At 38.8% G+C, this 21,904-nt stretch overlaps 1 protein-coding gene across 1 annotated transcript in view; it reads left to right on the plus strand.

The window, feature by feature from the left end:
- The window catches only part of XK (X-linked Kx blood group), a 43,976-nt gene extending 39,161 nt beyond the window's left edge, over nucleotides 1-4,815 (plus strand). The window contains exon 3 of the mRNA XM_032261630.1: nucleotides 318-4,815. Within this exon, the coding sequence (XP_032117521.1) occupies nucleotides 318-1,144 (827 nt within the window). The 3' untranslated portion in view covers nucleotides 1,145-4,815. The remainder of the gene's footprint in view (nucleotides 1-317) is intronic.
- Nucleotides 4,816-21,904: the final 17,089 nt, after the last annotated feature.

Below are 21,904 nucleotides of genomic sequence, written 5' to 3' on the forward strand. Positions count from 1 at the left end.
ATTCTATGTAAGGAATAGGGAAGCCATGGTACTTGTATTCCCACTCTTAATCTGGGCTGGAATTGGGGCATTGAGGGTGCTCCCAGGAGTGTTAATTCTTGGCACTTCAGCCTGCCAGGCACCTGGACGCAGCAGCTTTCTGCAGTTCTGGAAAACATACTCAAGCACAGTGGGCAGACGCTAACAACTGGAAGTCAGGCTGTGCACATAAAACAGAAGAGTCCAAGGAATGCAGGTGGAGTGCTTGACAGAGTATCTGCTACAGTACGATTCCTAGTGGCGGTGAGACTTGACAATACTTTCTCTTTTCTCTCCAGGTCTCCTCATGACCATATCCCTGTTGTCCATTGTGTATGGAGCCTTGCGCTGTAACATCCTAGCCATCAAAATCAAGTACGATGAATATGAAGTTAAAGTGAAGCCTCTGGCATACGTCTGTATCTTCCTGTGGAGGAGCTTTGAGATTGCCACTCGAGTTGTAGTTCTGGTCCTCTTTACCTCCGTCCTGAAGACCTGGGTGGTGGTTATAATACTCATCAACTTCTTCAGCTTCTTCTTGTACCCCTGGATCCTCTTCTGGTACAGTGGTTCCCCATTCCCTGAGAACATAGAGAAAGCCCTCAGTCGGGTGGGCACCACCATTGTACTATGCTTTCTAACTTTACTGTATACTGGTATCAACATGTTCTGCTGGTCTGCTGTACAGTTGAAAATAGACAGCCCTGACCTTATCAGCAAGTCCCATAATTGGTACCAGCTACTGGTGTATTACATGATGAGATTCATTGAGAATGCCGTCCTCCTCCTCCTGTGGTATCTTTTCAAGACTGACATTTATATGTATGTGTGCGCACCTCTGTTGGTTCTGCAGCTGCTCATTGCGTACTGCACAGCCATTCTCTTCATGCTTGTGTTCTATCAGTTCTTCCACCCTTGCAAAAAGCTCTTTTCCTCCAGTGTTGTTGAAGGCTTTCAGAGGTGGTTGAGATGTTTTTGCTGGGCCTGCAGGCAGCAAAAACCCTGTGATCCAACAGGAAAGGCAGATCTACAGTCATCCAGAGATAGAGATGAGACACCTTCTAGCAGTAAAACAAGTCCTGAGCCTAGTCAGTTCTTGAATGCTGAAGATCTCTGCTCTGCTTAATGGGACCCAAGGTCTCAGGGCACAGACATATTATTTTCTGGGTTTGATACCCTGTTGTTCATATAAATAATTAGCCCTGCACAGGGAACAAGGCAGGAAGTTAGCTGTCAACTTCTTGTGAGATGCTCCTCTTTATAGAGCTCTTGGGTATGTAGAACTGTATGGGAAGATGCCAGGGGTGTTGAAGGGGCAGCCCAAGGCATCACAGTTCACAGGTAACCATGTTATGTTCTTCTAGGCATTATTGGCCTTTTCACTGACAAGTTACCCCTGAAATCTGAGTTGTACTGGTTAGATGCATCAGGTGGAATGAGGAGAGGGGCTTACCTGTTCTCTAGTGTTCCAGATTGTTGGGTTTGGGTAACCTGAAGATTTATTATCCCTGAACATAGTTTTCACCCAAGAGCTGTCCTGGTGACCAAAAAAGGTTACTAGAGTTTGCTATCAATGACATCATTCCAGTCAGAGCTTTCAGGGAGGGATGTTCAAGTTTGGTTTTTGAATAGATAGATGTTTCATATTCATCTCATTAGGGCTTTTTGTACATAGCCAACTGTAGCTACCCTGGCATGCTATCTCTAATTGATTCAAGAGCCTAGATTTGGAGACTTTATTCCTTAGCATCCATGGATGCAGAAATGAATAATAAATTTGGCTATGGAAGCCCTGGAATTTTAGGAAAGTTGTGATTCTTTGATATTTTGGTGAAATTCTGGATCAGGAGGGGTGTTAAAATATCAGAATTATGGAGGCTCATATAAGAAGAATTCTTATCATCTTAGTCCTCCTCCCCCATCTTTGCCTGTCAGGAACATTTTAGACAAGAGTTACCTTGGTTAACTTAAGGGTTTGTTTTTTGGTTTTTGGTCTTGTTTTTTTTTTTTAGAAAACCTCATAGAAATCTCTCACCCAGTTCAGGTATATAGGGAATTTTCCTTTTCATTATTTGAAGGAAGAGGGTTTTCCTCACCACCACCCATAATTAGAGATTGGCATCAGAAACTTTTCTAAATTATAAAGACAAATGACCAGAAAATTTTTGTCTTTCATTGAATGCAGTTTGATTTAGCATAATCATGAGTTAATTTGATAAAGATCTCCAGTTTTATCCTTTGACACCCTTTAATGTTCTATATATTTTTTCCTTTAATCTGAGACCCTATTTGTTTCATAAAAGAAGATTGGTTAGCATATCCTCAATTGTCTTGGAAAAAATGCCTAGATCTAGTACCATTATTTCTATGATTAAAATCTTGAAAATGAAATACTTGAAAACAGGTAACCATAAAGATCATACCAATTTAGAATGAATATTAGAGTAAAGTATGAGAAATTTACAAAAGGACTCTATTTATGGACTCAATTTTACCATATGGAATAGGGATCCATTCTCTGTGTTAACCTACAAAACGTATTTATCTGGCCATTGCACTTCTGATAAATTTCATTTTTAAATCTTCATGGTGTCAAATTCTTAAGTAATTTCATGCACACAGGTGAAAATGCAATTTAGTAATCAGTTTCTACTACATTTAGAGGTCAAGGAAACTGCATATATTCTTTCACAAGGCATCTATATTGTTTAATATTTATAGAGCTCATAGAAATACATCAATAAGCTCCTAAACTATACAGCCTCAATTTCGGGTTTTCACATTTAAAATGTTTTTGATTTATCAATATTTGTGGTTTAACTTTGTGGGGATGCCCAGACAGTAGATCATTTTTGTCTCTATTTTACCAAATAAGAATAACACTAAAGACTATGTTTTCCATTCCAACACATCACTTACCACTTTCACCATTTTTAGTAGGCCTAAAATAGTGAGCATATATAATCAAAATGATACTTCATACAACATATACTTCCATGCACTCTCCATGTAATCACATATATGCATAGATACACAATTGTATACATAAAATACCCTTGAAAATATATAAAGACTTGGAGTAAAATAAAACTACCATGTTAACACATAATTTTTTTGTTTTTTTTAATTAACAAAAGGGCTCTATAAATGATTAGGAGAGCAGTAAGGGAATTCTTTAGTCATTTCAAGTGTGTATTTGTATCACACCAGTTACTTGTGTTCATTGACACCAAATATTTTCAAGCTTTTTGTCAGGTATACTTGCCTTGAGGTTTTGCAGTAGCAAGTGGTAGGGATGATAGTGCTCCCTTTTCACCTGAGATGCCTTCAGCTCATACCTTGGGAGTGAGGTGTGGGAGTAGCCACCAGCCTGCCACTGACTAGGCACGTTAAGAATTAGACAAGGATCGAGAGACTGGTTTTTTCCAGCCTTGGCTTGGAAGCTTGTTTCAAAAACCGTTACAAAATCTTAACCTTCAAATACATTTTAAATCACTTTAATTTAGAATATAGGTGAGTAACTTGAGTGATCCTAAACCAAACTAACAAGTGCTGGTTTGTCAGACACCCAAAGCCCACTTCACACATTTATAAGGACAGAGATTTAGGCATTTTGTCAGTTTTAAGCCCTGATATATAGGTATTCCAGCTTTGGGGACATGTATGTCCATTCACTTTTGGGGAGAGATATTACTACTTTCTTTCTGTGTGGTGAAAACATAAGCCATGGTGAACTGATAATTTTTGTTTTTAAATTATTTATATTACTGAATTGGCAAAATTACGGTTCACACTTCAGAGCTACATTGTCCTATGGGCATAAAACAAGCCAGCAAATTTTCTGATGCATTTGAAGTTGAAATGTGTTTTTCAGTTATCATTTCAATTTTTAAATTTCTTGGTGCTTTGTCTAATTAATTACATGCCATAATTTGTCAGAATAGCTGCTTCAACTGAATTGCTATCATTTGGCTGGATGGGAGTGAACTATGTCCTCAAAATATATTGAAATAAGTTCGTCAAACATGTTTAGACTTCCTCTCATTGCTGTAGACAGGCCAGTGTAGAGATTGGCATTTCCCTGTCCAGCCCTACAACTTAATTCCTCTCTGCCTCAGTTTCCCCATGATACACTTGTCCAACCTACCTCACAAGGTTGTCAGAAAGATCAAATTAAATAATAGATGTGAAAATGCTTCGAAAATGTTTTTAAGTGCTATGCATATTTATAGAGTTGTCATTATAGTAATTCAAATCCATAAAAAGGTTATTATTATTTTTTTACTGTTTGAAAAGAAATATGTAGTGTCATTCATAGGAGTTCCTGAGTGGATATGTGAATCTTTGGTCTTCTTGGCAGGTGCCCTTTCTCTTACCACCAGTTGCTTACAAAAATTAGCACCCAAACACATGGCACTTGGAGGAAAAAGACCCACTGAATCTGATAAAGTACTTTCTGGTGGCAAATGAATTTTTCATTTTGGTATAGTTTTCTATAAAGGATATAACAACATCTTTTGATAATTGTGCTTTACAACTTGAATGCTGATTCAAGGCATTAATTGGATGTGAGTTTAATCTTTTCAGCCTTGTAAATGGGAAAATATACATTAAAATTGATTGTCAAATACAGCATTTCTTTGGAAACCACCTTGAAACATTAGTGCTATGGTTATGAGTGTATGTGCCAGTACTTACCATTGTGGATATGAGCTTTCGTTGACTGCTTCTCTGCAGTCATTAATGCTAATAAATATTGTTATGTTTCTTCATGTAATAAATTAATTTTTCAATTTCTCCTTGTATTTCATTCCTTATACAATTCTTACATGGCCTTTTAACTTCAGGGACCATTTTTAAAACAGAAATCTTTAAATGGTTTTGGTTTCATTGTGACTAATTATAGTTTTATAACCTCACCTGGAAATTCTTTCTGTAGGCTGAGAAATTTGAGATTGCTAAGATTCAGCTTTGCAGGACAACAACAGTCCATGAAAACTCCTCTGATTGTTTTATAAGTATTTACTCCATTTGTTAAAAACTATGCTTCTGGATACTAAGATTCTGTTCAGTTGTCCATTAGTTGCCATGCACAATACAAAAAAGGGAGGCAATATACATCCCTTCTAGACAAAAAAAATGTATGCTGATTCAGAAATATAAAGCACCAAAGAAATGGCTTGGTATTAACATAAATAATCAAATGTAAATGGTTGGGAAAAACATCAGTCATTAAAGGGATCATTTCAGAGCATGAGAGAGACATGGACTGTTTCAATAATTTGTTTGCTTCTGAAGGTGGCCTTGGAATTTGCAAAGACCCATGAAACCATCACCACAATCAAGATAATAGACATATTCATCACCTCTAAAAGTTTCCTTGTGCCTCTTTGTTTTTGTTTTGTTTTCTCTTTGTAAGAACACAACATGAGATCTATGCTCTTAATATTTTAAATTCACAATACAGTATCATCGACTATGAGTTCTATGTTGTACAACAGATGTCTGTAACTTATTTTTCCAACATAACTGAAAACTTTATACCCATGAACAACAACTTCCCATTTCCCCTACCTCCTAGGCCCTAGCAACTGCCATTCTATTCTCTGCTTCTATAAGTTTCACTATTTTGGACACCCCATATACGTGGAATCATGCCATATTTGTCCTGTGTCTAGCTTATTTCACTTAGCATAATATCTTCCAGATTTTTCCATGTTGTCACAAATGGCAAGGTATCCTTCTTTTTTTAAGGCTGAATAGTATTTGGGAATATGCCATATTTTATTTATCCATTTACCTATCAATTGACATTTAGGTTATTTTTATATCTTGGCTATTGTGAATAATGGTTCAATGAACACTGGAGTGCAAATATCTCTTCAAGATCCTGATTTCAATTATTTTGGATACATACCCAGAAGTGAGGCTGTTGGATCACACAGAAGTTTTATTTTTTTTAATTTTTAGAGGAGCCTTCATACTATTGTCCATATTGGTCTTACTATTTTACATTCTTACCAACAGTATACAAGTATTCTAATTTCTCCAAATCCTTACTTATATTTAATTTTTTGGTTTTGGGGATAGTAGCCATTCTAACAGGTGTGAGGTGATATTTCACGTGGTTTTGATTTGTATTAAGGATGTTGAGCACTTTTTCATATACCAGTTTTCCATTTGTATATTTTCTTTGGAAAAAGGTCTATTCCAGTCCTTTGTCCATCTTTTAATTGGGTTATTAAGCGCTTTCTGCTATTGAGTTGTAGGAGCTGTTCTGAGACTGTCAGATATATGATTTGCAAATATTTTCTCCAATCTGTAAATTTCTTCCTTTACTGTGCAGGGGTCTTTTAAAATAAATATTTTCATGTTAAGAAAACTGAATATTAACAACTATAGCATTCAGGTAAGTCCATATAAAATTACTTAATTTGGTATTTATGTTTTATTTTGAAATAATTTTAAACTAATAGAAAAGCATGAAGAATAGTGGAAGGAATTTCTTTATGATCTTCACCAAGATTCACCTATCATTAATATTTTGCCATGACCATTATCATTGTCACTTTCTTTCTCTTTCTTGTGAACCATTTAAGATTACGCTGCCTACGTTACACCCCTTTGTTCCTAAATACTTTGATATGTTTTCCCTATGAGTAAAGGTATTCTTTTACAGAGCCATACTACAGTTATCAAATTTAGGAAATTTAATGTTGACACAATACTAATATTTAATCTGATATCTATACTCCAGTTAACAATTGTGCCAGTCACTTCATTTGTTTTCACAAAGCTTCCTCAACCATGTGAATCAACTCAGTTTTCTTCTTTGGGATTGTCTTTATTTAAAACTATGAGTAAGTTTTAACTTTTCTATGAATAATGGGAGAACTACAGCAGATGTTGAAAGTTATTTGAAGAAAAAACATAGATGTTATCAGTGCTGACTAATAGCTTAAAACTGGAAATTTGAGATGTTTATTGGCAAACTGGGCAATTCTTTTTCATGGACATCCATTTTAGGCTTCAAGTATTTGCTGTTTAATATTTCAACCTGTAATTCACTCCCCTCCTCTGCCTTGCTGCTATAACTCTATTTTACAGTGTTTGGGTCCAAGTTTTAAAAGATTAGGAATGAGGTGAGGGAAGTAGATATTATTGTGCTATGACCATATTTCTCTGGGCGACTCTCTTCCAGGAAGAAAGCATATTTTCTATAAATATCTCTCCAACTGGAAAAGAGCTCAGAAATATCAGCTATACATTGTAACATTTTGAGCATTTCCTCTTTTTCAGGAAAAGGCACTTTATAGCAGCAGAGATTTGTACAGAGCTGGAAATTCAGAAACATCCCCAATCCCTCCTTTCCCAGCACACATATACAAACACACAACCCCTGTCAGAGTAGACCCTCAATATGCTAAGAAGTTGAGTCTGCCACAGAAGCCTGCTCTAGAGAATGACCTAACATCGTATCCCCTCTCTGCATGGCTATTTCTCTGGAAATTATTAGGCCAAGGAGATCTAGAACACTTGGTTTAAGCAGGTTTTAGAATTCAGAGCACTTTTAAAGAGTGTTACTGCAACATATAGCTGCATCTCTCTGCTGCAGGTTATCAGAAAACTTCACACTCAGACTCTGCAGTAGCATGCACCTAGCAGGCAAACCGAGGGTTTGCCTCCTCCCAAGAAGGATAAATTTATCTAAATTGATTTTGAGGTTCTGCCTGTGCTTTCGCTCCCTCCTGCCTCCCATCCTGAATTAATTTTCTCTCTCTGAATGATGAGTTCCTGATTGAAACCTGATTAGCCTGCTTCCCAGAGCCCTGGAGATACCATCCTCCTTAGACATATACATTATGCATACTGGTTTAATTTCTTATCAGTTTGCTTCCTATCTTAATTACCTAAACTCTGGAGTTAATGAGTTAGGTTTTCAGGGGTGATAGCACTCAAGAAATAAAACAGGATTTTGAAATTTTGTTTTGGAGTGATACTGCAACACCACACCCACTGCCACCCTAGCAGGGAGGATAATGATTCCCTTTTGTCATCTTCCCAAGGTGACCTTCTTAATTGGATTGGCAGAATTTTCTAGAAAAATGGTTCCCGTCTGTAGGGCTGCAGGTCTCCAAGAATCAAAGGTATTGTGATTCTCTCCACTAACTACAGATATCTGGCACACACTTGTGCAATTATTTTTCAAACTAATGGGAATGCTATTGTGAGTGATAGGACAGGATTGATTAAAAGTGTCACTGTAGTCAAAGTAATTTTGTCATTACCCTCTCAGCTCCCACAATGAACAAATATTAAAAATTCAACCACTGTCATTTGGAGGGTGACCTTAAAGGATGTCTTTTGTAATTAAGGCTATTGGGAACTATTACCCTGGGAAGTTTTTCTTTATGTTTCGTTTTCTGCTGAATTATTTTCTTCTATGGACTTATGGTACAGTCTTTTCCTTTTAAAATGAGGATAATTCACCCACAAATCATGTGGCTTCTCTCATTTCCAGCTTGCTTCAAGAGATCAGAAAATATTTTTATATTAAAAGTGTACTGTAAATGTTCTTCCTTCAAAAAGTATATTATCTACCTTCACAGGAAGTATGTAATCAAGGTGAAATGCTTCTGTAGTTTCAAAGCATTAATAAATGTATATTATTATCATAATATCCATCAAAATAATATGATTTCTACACACTCTTCAATTCACCTCCCAGTTTACTTCCTTGGTGTTATTATAATATCAGGGTGCTTTCAGCTATAATTTGTAAAATACCTGGTTAAAAGTGGCTTAAACAGTAGGACTTCATTACCTGTACTAGCAAGCAGCTTGGAAAGAGGTGATTTTAGATTCTAGCAGGCAAACCATCCTCAGGCCCCAGAGGCTTTCCATCTTTCCTGTCGCCTTCAACCTGTTGCTCCATCTTCATGCTTGTCTTCTTATTATTGAAGCATAGTAACCTGACCTTCAGGTATCATATGTACTAAACTGAATCTGGGCTTCTTTTTCTTGAAAGATGTCAGGGGTCCCAAGAGTTTTGGAAGGAGGCAAAATGGTCATCTTCAGCTGCCAGGGTCGCACATTTCTTCCAGTACCATGAGTTACAGAAAAAAAAATAATCCTAATTTTTCTGCCTGAATGTTGACCTCATGTTTTAGGTCTTAGAACTTCTTGGCATTGCTTTCTATTACACTTTCCACCTCCTAGACTGAATTTATGGTCTACTTTCTCTGGAGAACTGATTCTGAAGGAAAAAGAAAAGCAAGGTTTCTATTAAGCCCTAAAGAGCTACCAGGGTACAGCAGGACAATTTATATCCAAACAGAGCTTTGGGGTAATAGAAGAAAACAAATATTATGTTCTTGGGTCCCTGATAACATCTGCATATTTCCGAAGAAAAATCAATTTGATGCTAGAATGCCGTCTCTTTAAAAGCACTCAGTTCGGCATTTAATACTAACGACATTATTAACACCAGCGATGTCCAGTATTGCAGCCACTAGACACATGTGACTACTAAGCATGTGAGATGTGGTTATTCCAAATTGAAATGAAATTCCAAATTGAAAAGTGTTAATTACACACCAGATTTTGAAGATTTAGCACAAAGAATTCAAAATATCTTAATAATTTCTACATTTGATACCATGTTGGAAAGTTTTTTTTTATATATGAGGCTAAATAAAAGATACTATTAAAATTAATTTCACTTCTTTCTACTTTTTTACAGTGGTTACTAAAAAATTTAAAATTTCCTCTGTAGCTCCCTTATCTGGTTTGTATTACAGTGGACAAGACATTTTGCAGATATGTTTTATCATGAAGAGCACTAAGTGTACACCAGAAAAATGCTGGATTAGCCAAGATCTGTTCCTTGGATGGCATTTCCCTTCTCTCATGTCAGGAAAAGTGTGTTTACAATAAGAACAAGGACATCTCACTCTAATGTATTACTTATGTGTTCAGAAAGTGTCCTGAGTAATGAAGAGATATTTTCGTTTTCTTTTTCTTTCTTTCTTTTTTTTTTTTTTTTTTTTTTTTTTGTGACACAGTCTTGCTCAGTTGGCCCAGCTGGAGTGCAGCGGCACCATCTCAGCTCACTGCAACCTCCACCTCCTGTGTTCAAGCAAGTCTCCTGCCTCAGCCTCCTAAGAAGCTGGGATCACAGGCACCTGCCACCATGCCTGGCTAATTTTTTTTTGGTATTTTTAGTAGACACAGGGGTTTCACTATGTTGACCAGGCCAGTCTCGAACTCCTTATTTCAAGTGATCCTCCCACCTCAGCCTCTCAAAATGCAGGGATTACAGGTGTGAGCCACCACTCCCGGCCTAGATGTTTTCTACTAAGTGGTTTCCAAACATGGCTTCCCATTGGAATCACCTGGAGAGGATGGGGGTCATTGAAAATGCTGCTTCCAGGCCACACCTCAGGCCAATTAAATCAGTATCTCTGGGCATGGGACCCAAGCATCAGGATTTGCATCTGGACTCTCTAGTATCCCAGCAATCTTCCTTTATAAGCAAAGGTAGGTGTCTGGAGCTTACAACAGTGAGCCAGTCATCAGATATAGGTATCTAAAAGTATCAGAATTACTGATTTCTTCACACTGTGTTCAGGTGTTCAAGTAAATGTAGCTTCTTTATATTCTAGTTGGATTTACACTTCCTTGTGATTCCCTGCCAGAATTGGGTACCAAAGAAAGTTGAGGGGAACCAGCCTTGCTAAGCTCAGTGTCCCCATCTCTTCTCACCTGGAGGGTCTGTCTCTTTGGAGTGATTGCACGTCTGTGAATTAAGTGCTCTATATTTCAGGATGCCTCCCCCTGCCCTCCTCCTTCCCTGAGATGGCAGTACCTAGGTGTTTGGGAAAGACACTGCATGCTACCTCCTGGTAGAGGGGTACCAGGACCTACCGGCCTGAGGCTGGGCCTACGGCTGGGTCAGGCCCGGGTTTGCTCACATGGGTCCCTCTGAGTTCTCCTGGACTCTGCTGCCAAGATCTTCAGTTGTCAGGGCCTGTCTTCTGCTTGCTTCCAGGCCTCTGCTTAGCTCGATCTACTGTGAGCTGCAGCCCAGGAGTCCATACCATGGCCTCTTGCAAGGGCCGGAACTGGGCAGTTCTACACAGGGGCACCATGGAAGGCTCTCACCCCTCAGCTTCACATCCCAGCCTCCCATGGATCAGGCTGGACTCCTGGATTCCACGTTGCCTCATCAAAGGACCACTTTCTACCCTCTGTAGGCATGGCCACATCTCTCCTGCTTGGGAATATGGGATCAGACAGCACCCCAGAAAAGGGACCCTCAGACAGTACCCAATGAAAAGAGGTGGAGAAAACCCTGAGCCTCTGGTATTGCCTCAACCAATTTATTGTGTCCTTCCCGGGCTTAGTTGTGGAGGAAGCCATCAGAACACAGGGGCCTCAAATGCCAGCCTCCCTCTTTCAACAGTCTATGGATGCCCACTGCCTCTTGCCCTCATTCACAGCCTCCTTTCTCTGGGACAGCAAGTCTCCAGTGCCAGGCATCCCAGGTTGAAGCAGTGTCCCCTTTGCACTGTGGGTGCACTGTGACCTCAGTCCTCTAAGACTTGCTTTTGATCTGCTAAGTGACAGCCAGAGGAACTTGAACAAGGTTCTCTCTCACGACAAAACCTGGCTTTCAGCATCATGACTTCAACTAAAAAAGTCTTAGTTTTGCTAGCCCCGAATGGAAATACTCTGCCTTCCTCTTTCCAATTCAAACCCAAATCTCATCCGTCCCTTCTCCCATGCCAAACAGATGATGCCTTAGGGGGCCTAGAGCCAGGGTCGGAAAAATGCAATAGAGAAAAGTCCATTCATATGCATTTTAAGCCATGACAACTACTCTAGTTGCAATTATGTAGGAACACTTATTGATTGCCAGGCCCTGTTCTGTGTATTCCATGTGAATTAAATCATTGTAATCCAAGCCACAATCTAATGAGGAAACAGGCACAGAGACATTAAGTTACTCACCAGAGTCAGACAGCTGTCAAATGCCAACCGGAGACTTGAGTCTAGCCTGGCTCCAGAATCTGTGCCCTAACCACTGAGCTCTTCTCTCCCTTTGTGTGGCCCTTTCCCTCTGCAGTCTCCCACCTTTCCTCTTGAGAGACGCCAAGAAGGAGAGCTGCAAGAGAGTTTTCTTTTGACAAGGGAGGGCCAGGAGAGTCTCTCCTGATATGCTTTTGGAAGGAGTTGGAGGACAATATTTTAAAAGTAAATCAACGTGCAGGAAGACTACGTCAGTTGTGTTTGTTATCCATTATGAATGTGCCCCCTATTCACAGGAGATGTGGAGTCCAAATCCTTTGCTTATGGCTATTTGAAATCTAGGCACCTTCATTAACTTAGTGTTACTTATCTTAAAATGGCCCCACCCCCACTCCACGGCTTCACTCATTACTGCCTCCTCATTTCTTCTGTCACCTGTTCTCGGCCCTGGACAATTCATAACATGTCTTTATGCAATTCAATGTCACCTTCTCATTGCTTCCTACATGTGTGTTCTATTTCTCTATCTTGACAATGACCTCCTTGCAGGTGGGACCTATATCCTATATCAGATTTGCAGCCTTCACAGTGACTCACACAGTGGGGAACACATAGTAGGTGCTCAAAAAATATCTGTGGATTGATTCGCTGGAGAAATGCTAAATGATCTCCGTGTCTTCTTGGTTAGTTCACCTCCTTTACCTAATTGCTTACCTTGAAAGTTACATTCAATCTCTTGCTTCCTGTATACTTCAGATATGTGCGTTGGGCTCAGAGCTAAACTGCCTGGGCTGAAAGTTTAGCTCTGCCAGCTCCTTGCTGAGTGACTTTTGGCTAGGTGTATTTACCTCTCTGTCTGTTTTCACAAATGTAAAACAGGGACATAATTGTATTGTTTCACAAGGTTGATGTGAGAAGAAAATGAGATAATGCACACTCAACAGACTAGTGCCCAGCACGCTGTCAACATTCAGTAAATTTCAGCTATCAATAGCATGGTGTGTGTTCCTCATTTATCTCATAATCTCACTTCGATTGCTCTCCAGTTCCTATATTCCAAACACATATTTACACTTGCATGATAAAACACAACGTGTTAAATATTTTAAATTTTCTATGTTCACTCCTGTTTCATCATATTTTTCAGATACAGGTATACCTCAGAGATTTCGTAGGTTTGGTTCCAGACCACTGTAATAAAGTTAATATTGCAATAAGTGAATCACAGGAATTTTTTGTTTTTCAGTTCATATAAAAATATGCTTAGAGCATATTGTCATCTATTAAGTGTACAATAGCATTATGTCTAAAAACAATGCACATACCTTAATTTAAAAATACGTTATGGCCAAAAATGCTAATGATTATCTGAGCCTTCAATGAGTCATAATCCTTTTGCTGGGGGAGGGTCTCACCTTAAGGTCGATGGCAGCTGACCGATCAGATTGGTCATTGCTGAAGGTTAGGGTGTCTGCAGCAATTTCTTAAAGCAATGAACTTTCCTGCATTGATTGAGTCTTCCTTTCAAAAAATATTTTTCCAGCATGTAATGCTGTTTGATAGCACTTTACCCACAGAAGAACTTCTTTCAAAATTGGAGTCAATCCTTTCAAGTTGCAAATGATTTAGCAACTAAGTTTATGTAATGTTCTAAATCCTGTATTATCATTTCAACAATGTTCACAGCATCTCCACCTGAAGCAAATTCCCTGTCAAGAAACTACTTTCTTTTCTCATCCATAGAAGCAACTTCTAATCTGTTAACGTTTTATCATGAAGGGAGCAAGATGGCTGATAGAAGACTCCACCAGTTTCCCCCTGCCCCTGCAGGAGCACCAGATTTAACAACTATCTACACACACAAAAAAGTGCCTTCATAAGAAAAGTGCCTCATAAGAGCACTCACATTACCTGCTTTTCGCTTCATGTCACTGAAAGCGGCACTGAAGAGGGTAAAAAAAGACAGACTTGAATTGCTGATGCCACTCCTCCCCATCTCCTGGCAGTGGCAGCATGGCATGGAGAGAGAATCTGTGCACTTAGGAGAGGGAGAGCACAGCAATTATGAGACATTGCATTGAACTCAGTGTTGCCCTGCCACAGCAGAAAACAAAACCAGGCTGAATTCAGCTGACCCCTGCCTATGGAGGAAGTATTCAAACCAGCCCTAGCCAGAGGAGAATTGCCCATCTCAGCAGTCACACTTCAGTTCCAGCAAGCCTCATCACTGTGGTATAAAGTGCTTTGGGGCCAGGTGACACAAAGACTGCAACTCCTGGGCAAGTCCTAGTGCTGAACCGGGCTCAGAGGGAGTGCACTTGGGGGGCACACCCTCCTGAGACACCAGCCTGGGTGGCTAATGGAGTGCTATAGGCACTCCTCCCCCAGTCCCAAGCTGCACACCTCATAGCTCCAAAAGAGACCCCTTTTTTCCACTTGAGGAGAAGAAACGGAAAAATAAAGAGGACTTTCTTTTACATCTTGGATACCAGCTCAGCCACAGTAGGATAGGGCAGCAATCAGAATCATAAGTCTTCTTTCCTGGGCCCTAGCTTCTTAATGACATTTCTAGACACATCCTGGACCAGAAGAGAAACTGCTGCCCTGAAGAGAGGGACCCAGTCCTTGCAGGACCCATCGACTTCTGGCTAAATAAGAATTCGTTTGAATAAACAACCTAATGATGCATCTGAAAAGCTAGAAAAGCAAGAGGAAACCAAACCCAAAATTAGTCGAAGAAAAAACAATTATAAAGATCAGAGCAGAAATAAATGAATTTGAAATGAAGAAAACAATACAAAATATCAATGAAAAAAATGTTTGTTTTTTGAAAAGATAAACAAAATTGACAAAACTTCAGGTTAACTAAGAAAAAAAAGAGAGAAGACCCAAATAAATAAGAGGTGAGATGAAAAAGGAGACATTATAACTGATACTGCCAAAATTCAAAGGATTATTAGTGGCTAGTATGAGCACCTATATGCCAATAAATTGGAAAATCTAGAAGAAATAGATAAATTCCTAGCCACATACAAAATGCCAAGACTGAACCATGAAGAAATGCAAAACCTGAACAGACCAATAGCAAGTAACAAGATTGAAGACAATAAAAAGTCTTCCAGCATAGAAAAGCCCAGAACCCAATGGTTTTACTGCTGAATTCTACAAAACATTTTAACAACTAATACCAATTCTACAAGAACAGATTTTAAAAACAAAGGAGGAGGGAATACTTGCGAACTCATTTTATGAGGCTGGTATTACCTTGATACCAAAGTCAGACAAAGACACATCAAAAAAAGAAAACTCCAGGCCAGTATTACTGATGACTATCAATGCAGAAATCCTCAATAAAATAGCAGCAAGCTGATTTCAACAGCACATTAAAGAGATTATTCATTATGACCAAATGAGATTTAACCCAGGGATGCAAGGATGGTTCAACATATGGAAATCGATTAATGTGATACATTATATTAACAGAATGGAGGACAAAAACCATATGATCATTTTAATTGATCCAGAAAAATCACTTGACAAAATTAACATCTCTTCATGATACAAACCCTGAAAAATCTGGGTATAGAAGGAACATACCTTAACATAATAAAAGCCACATACAACAGACCTATAGTTGGTATCATACTAAGTTGAGAAAAACTGAAAGCCTTTCCTCTAAAATCTACAACATGATAAGGATGCCCACTTTCACCACTGTTCTGTAAATCCTAGGTAGAGCAAACAGACAAGAGAAAGAAATAAAAGGCACCCAAATTGGAACGGAAGAAGTCAAATTATCCTTATATGTAGATAATACGATTTTATATTTGGAAAAACCTAAAGACTCCACCAAAAAACTATTAGAACTGATAAACAAATTTAGTAATGTTGCAGAACACAAAATCAACGTACAAAATCAGTAGCATTTCTACATCCCAACTGTGAACAACCTGAAAAAGAAATAGTAATCTCATTTATAATAGCTACAAATAAAATAAAATAAGTAGGAATTAAGCAAAAAAGTGAAAGATCTCTATAATTAAAACGGTAAAACATTGATGTGAGAAACCGAAGAAAACATAAAAAATGGAAAGACATTCCATGTTTATGGAAGAATCAATATTGTTAAAATGTCCACACTACCCAAAGAAATCTACAGATTTAATGTAATCCCTATCACAATACCAATGACATTTTTCAAAGAAACAGAAAAAAACCATCCGAAATTTATATGGAACACAAAAAGACCCAGAATAGCCAAAGATGTCCTAAAAAAAAAGAAAAGAAAAGAAAAAAAGAAGAAAACTGGAGAAATCTCATCAACTAACTCTGAATTACACTACAGAGACATGGTAACCCAAATGGCACAGTACTGGCACAAAAATAGACACATAGATCAGTGGAACAGAATAGAGAATCCAGAAACAAATCCACACACCTACAGTGAACTCATTTTTGACAAAGGTGTCAAGAACATACACTAGGGCAACGACAGCCTCTTCAATAAATGGCACTGGGATGATTCTACATTTATATGCAGAAGAATGAAACTAGCCTCCTATCTCCCACCATGTATAAAAATCAAATCAAAATGAATAAAAGGCTTAAATCAAGACCTGAAACTATGAATCCACTAAAACAAACATTGGGGAAACTCTCCAGGACACTGGAGTGGGCAAATATTTCTTGAACAACACCCAACAAGCACGGGCAACCAAAGCAAATATGGACAAATGGGATCACATCAAGTTAAAAAGCTTCTGCACAGCAAAGGAAACAATCAACAAAGTAAAGAGACAACCACAAAATGGAAGAAAATATTTACAATCTGCACATTTGACAAAAGATTAGTAACCAGAGTCTATAAGGAACTCAACATTTTAGGAAAAAAAGTTATTATCTCAGTTTTAAAAGCGCAAAAGATCTTAATAGACATTTTCCAAAAGATAAGACATACAAATTGCAAGAAGACATATGAAAAGGTGCTCAACAGCACTGATTGTCAGAGAAATGCAAATTAAAACTACAGTGAGATATTATCTCACCCCAGTTAAAATAGCTTTTATCCAAAAGACAGGCAATAACAAATGCTGGCAAGAATGTGGAGAAAAGGGAAGCCTGGTATGCAGTTGGTGGTAAAGTAAATTGGTACAACCAATATGGAGAACCTACTTTTCTCTACGTGGGCTTAACATATTCAGTAAATCATGCTGTAAGCAGATGTGCTGTCATCTAGGCTTTGTTGCTTCATTTCTAGAGCACAGGCAGAGTAGATGTGGCCTAATTCTTATGGGCCCTAGAAGTTTGGAATGGTAAATGATCATTGGCTTCAGCTTAAAGAAGAGAAAGAAAATGTGGTACACATACACACTGGAGTACTGTTCAGCTATAAAAAGGAACAAGATACTGTCATTTGCAACAACATTCATGGAACTGGAGATCATTATGTTAAGTGAAATAACCACAGACAAACTTTACATGTTCTTCCTTATTTGTGAAGAGCTAAAATTTAAAACAATTAAATTCATGGATATGGAGAGTAGAAGGATGGTTACAAGAAGATGAGAAGGGTATTAGTTGGGGTGCGGTCAGAAGTGGGAATTGTTAAGTGGTACAAAAACATAGTTAGAAAAAATGAATAAGACCTAGTATTTGCCAGCACCACAGGGTGACTATAGTCAAAAATAATTTAGTTGTACATTTTAAAATAACAAAGAGTGTAATTTGTAACACAAAGGATAAATGCTTGAAGTGATGAATACCCCATTTGCATGGATATGATTATTATGCATTGCATGCCTGTATCAGAATATCATGTGACCCATAAATGTATGCACCTATTATATACTCACAAAAATTAAGAACAAAAAATGAGATTGCAGCAATTCAGTCACTTTTTTATACTCCAGTTCTAATTCTAGCTCTGTTGCTATTTCTACTACATCTGCAGTTGCTTCCTCCATTGAAGTTTTGTATTGTTCAAAGTCATCCATGAGGGTTAGAATAAGCTTATTCCAAACTCCTGTTAATGTTGATATTTCTGACTTCCTCCCATGAATCTTGAATGTTCTTAATGTCATCTTAAATGGTAACTTTTTTTCAGAAGATTTTTCAATTTCTTTTGACTAAAGGCATCAGAGTAATCACTTTGTATGGCAGCTGTACCTTACAAAATGTATTTCTTACATAATAACACTTGAAACCTTAAATAACTATTTGATCCATGGCCATCAGAAAGGATGCTATGTTAGCAGGCATGAAAACAACATTCATCTCCATGCACATTTCCATCAGAGCTCTTCGTTGACCAGGTGCAGTGTCAATGAACAGTAATATTTTGAAAGGAATTTTTTTCTCTACAGTAGGTTTATGTGGGCTTATTCAGTAAACCATGCCGTACACAGATGTGCTGTCATCTAGAAATGTGTTTCATTTCTAGAGTATAGGCAGAGTAGATTTGGCATAAGCCTTTTGGGCCCTAGAAGTTTGGGAATGGTAAATGAGCATTGTCTTCAGCTTAAAGTTACCAACAGCATTAGCCCCTAACAAGAGAGTCAGTCTGTCTTTTGAAGTTTCGAAGCCAGGCATTGTCTTCTCTTCTTTGGCTATGAAAGTCCTGGATGCATCTTCTTCCAATATAAGGCTGTTTGTCTATATTGAAAATCTGTTGTTTAGTGGAGCCACCTTAATGATCTTAGCTGAATCTTCTGGATGATGTTTTGCAGCTTCTCCATCAGCACTTGCTGCTTCATCTTGCATTTTTATGTTATGGAAACAGCTTCTTTCCCCAAACCTCATGAACCAACCTCTTCTACCTTCTAACTTTTCTTCTGCAGCTTCCTCAACTCCCTCAGACTTCACAGAATTGAAGAGCTAGGGCCTTGCCCTGAATTAGGCTTTGGCTTAAGGGAATGTTGTGGCTGGTTTGATCTTCTATCCCGACCACTAAAACTTTCTCCATATCAGCAATAAAACGGTTTTCCTTTTTGTCATTCCTATGTTGACTGGAGTGGCACTTCTAATTTCCTTCAGGAACTTTTCATTTGCATTCAAAACTTGTCTGTTTGGCACAGAGGTCTGGTTTTTTGCCTCTCTCAGCTTTCAACATCGCTTCTTCACTAAAAATCATTTCTAGCTTTTGGTTGAAAGTGTAGATGTGTGACTCTTCCTTTTACTTGAAAACTTGGAGCCATTGTATGGTTATTAATTGGCCTAATTTCAATACTGATGTGTATCAGGGAATAGGAAGGCCTGAGGAGAGGGAGACAGATAGGGGAACTGTCAGTTTGTGGAACAGTCAGAAGACACACACATTTATCCATTAAATTTGCTGTCTTATATGGGTGTGGTTTGTAGTGCTCCAGAAGAATTCTGATAGTAATATCAAAGATCACTGATCACAGACCATCATAACAAATACAATAATAGTGAAAATATTTGAAATTTTTCATTTCTTTAAAAAATTTCAGAGAATTACCAAAATGTAGCAGAGACATAAAGTGAGCACATGCTGTTGGAAAAATGGCGCCGATAGACTTGATTGAGGTAAGGCTGCCACAAACTTTCAATTCGTAAAAACAAACAAACAAAAAACAATTACGTTCAAAGCACAACAAAATGATGTAAGCATGTGTGCCATTTTCAAATGTATCCCTTGGCAGTCACATTCCCCTTGGCCAGCAGGTGGCAGTGTTTACTCATTGAGGTACAGAATATTGTCCCTGCCTTACTTAGCACCAGGGCCCAGTTTTACCCAGTTTTAGCTTGTTGTTTTACAGTGTATGTGTTCTAATTTTCTCCTTTTTATATTTCTTATTCTGTGACTTGTTGTTTTTTCTTTTTCACCACTTCTGTTCCCCTCCAATGCTAGGCCCATCTCTATTACGCACCTAACAACCTCCTTAAATATGTGCCTTGTAGAATATTTTCAGGAATGTAGGTGAGGCTTATGTATCACCCCCGGAAATGCCAATGAGAAATAATGCCTTTAAAAAGAGCCACCTTGAAAAGCCTGAAAAATTAAGGCTAAATCAAAAAATATTAAGTCCTAGAAAGGAAGGGAAGGCAAATACTCAGCTGGCTTGCCCATGTTTACCACTCCAAATCCATGACAGGGCAAGATGCTCAGTGCGAGGCTCTGTTACCACACTGGGTCTTGCCATGGTTTCGCAGTCCTTCTGAGCACAGCTGCTCAAGAAACTTCTCTTCCTAACAGGCAAGTATGACACACCCTGCCAAACCAGGAAGGGCAAATTTCTGTAATAGGGCACACTATATGTGCAGTTCCCAGGCATTACATCTGCATTTAGCTTCATTCCAGGGGCCACTGGCTAAGTCTTTACACCTTTTTCTCTTACCCAGTATGATAACAACAGCAATGCATTAATAATAGCAGCTACCATTAATAAGCCCATGCTATATGTTAGGCAATTCGTGATTCATGTGCATTATCACATGTATTCTTCAAAACAGGATGAAAAGTAGAAGTTACACAAGTGGAGACCACAGACTAGGTTAAAAAATTGGTCAACGGCAAAGTCATACAGACAATAAGGGGAAAACCCAAGATTTACTTGAAACCATCTGACTTTTAAAATCTTACCCTTAACCTCCCACTCTTTTGAGATCCTCCAAGCCACCACATGTTCTTCCTTCAGCTGCTAAAAGTGAAGCAGAGCCATCACCCCCATGCCCACCCACACCCCCAATTTCCCATTTCAATCCCCTCTCATAGTTCTGCAGATCAGACTTGGCAACCTGATCTGCTGCTCTGGAAAGGCTGTGGTCCTTTACTTCAGGGTCCCATCTCCAGCATTGTGAGAAAGAGGCCCTATAGCAATCGGCCCAGTGGCAAAGGGTAGCTGGGCTTAAGGCAAGAAAGCTCACACCACCAGCAGGGCTGCAGGAGCCTGGTGAACTTGGAGCAAATGGGGAAACCTGAAGGGAGGCTTAGAGGCGGCATGTCCCATGATTCAGAACTGGGGTTTGGCTTCTCTGAGTAAACAGTAATTCTTCACACCCTGGGGGAGGGCAGCTCCTCAAAGGACCCATAAAGGAATAAATTCTAGTCTGAGTGGCTGTTGAAGCGAAGGAAGGGGTCAGCACTTTCACAGCATGGGTAAGATATATGAACCATTTCTTGCGAAAACTGGCCTGATTTCCCTGCGAAAGCACTGTCAAGAGATGTCACATTCCTGCTGCTTTCATTGTGTGGTGCTTTCATTGTGTGGTCCCAGGTCTGATGAAGAAGAAAGAGAGGAGCAGATCGCCATGATAGTTTTGGTTCACTGCATCATTGATTTTATTGACCTGAAAAATGTGTAGCCATGGAAACTGTGGAAAGCTTGTTCTGGAAAGGCCCTACTAGCCTAGTGTTCTGTACTTTTTGCAACTTATGTTCCAGAAGTTTTCCACCTGTGGGTTGCAAACTATTAATAGATCCTCATATAAATTTAGTAAGTCACAACCAAAAATTATTGAAAAGGAAATAGACAAGAATTAAATACTAATGAGATATCACACAGCTCTCCTTATATTGAGTCAAGTAGCCTTTGGGAGAATTTTTGTTTCCATTCTATACAGTTATGAGTACATTGAGTCACAATATAAAATGTGTTCTTACTGTGGCTGTGGTAACAAATATTTGTAAACTTGCTGTATGGTGTCTCATGCCTGTAATTCCAGCACTTTGGGAGGCTGAGGCAGTTGGATCACTTGAGCTCAGGAGTTCAAGATCAGCCTGGGCAACATGGTAAAACCTCATTTCTACTGAAAAAAAGACAAAAATTAGCTGGGCATGGTGCACGTGCCCGTAGTCCCAGCTACCTGGGAGGCTGAGACAGTAGAATCTCTTGAA

The sequence above is a fragment of the Sapajus apella genome, unplaced genomic scaffold (assembly GCF_009761245.1).
Source record: "Sapajus apella isolate SASKATOON/1434 unplaced genomic scaffold, GSC_monkey_1.0 scaffold125, whole genome shotgun sequence".
In the NCBI taxonomy this organism is placed as follows: domain Eukaryota; kingdom Metazoa; phylum Chordata; class Mammalia; order Primates; family Cebidae; genus Sapajus; species Sapajus apella.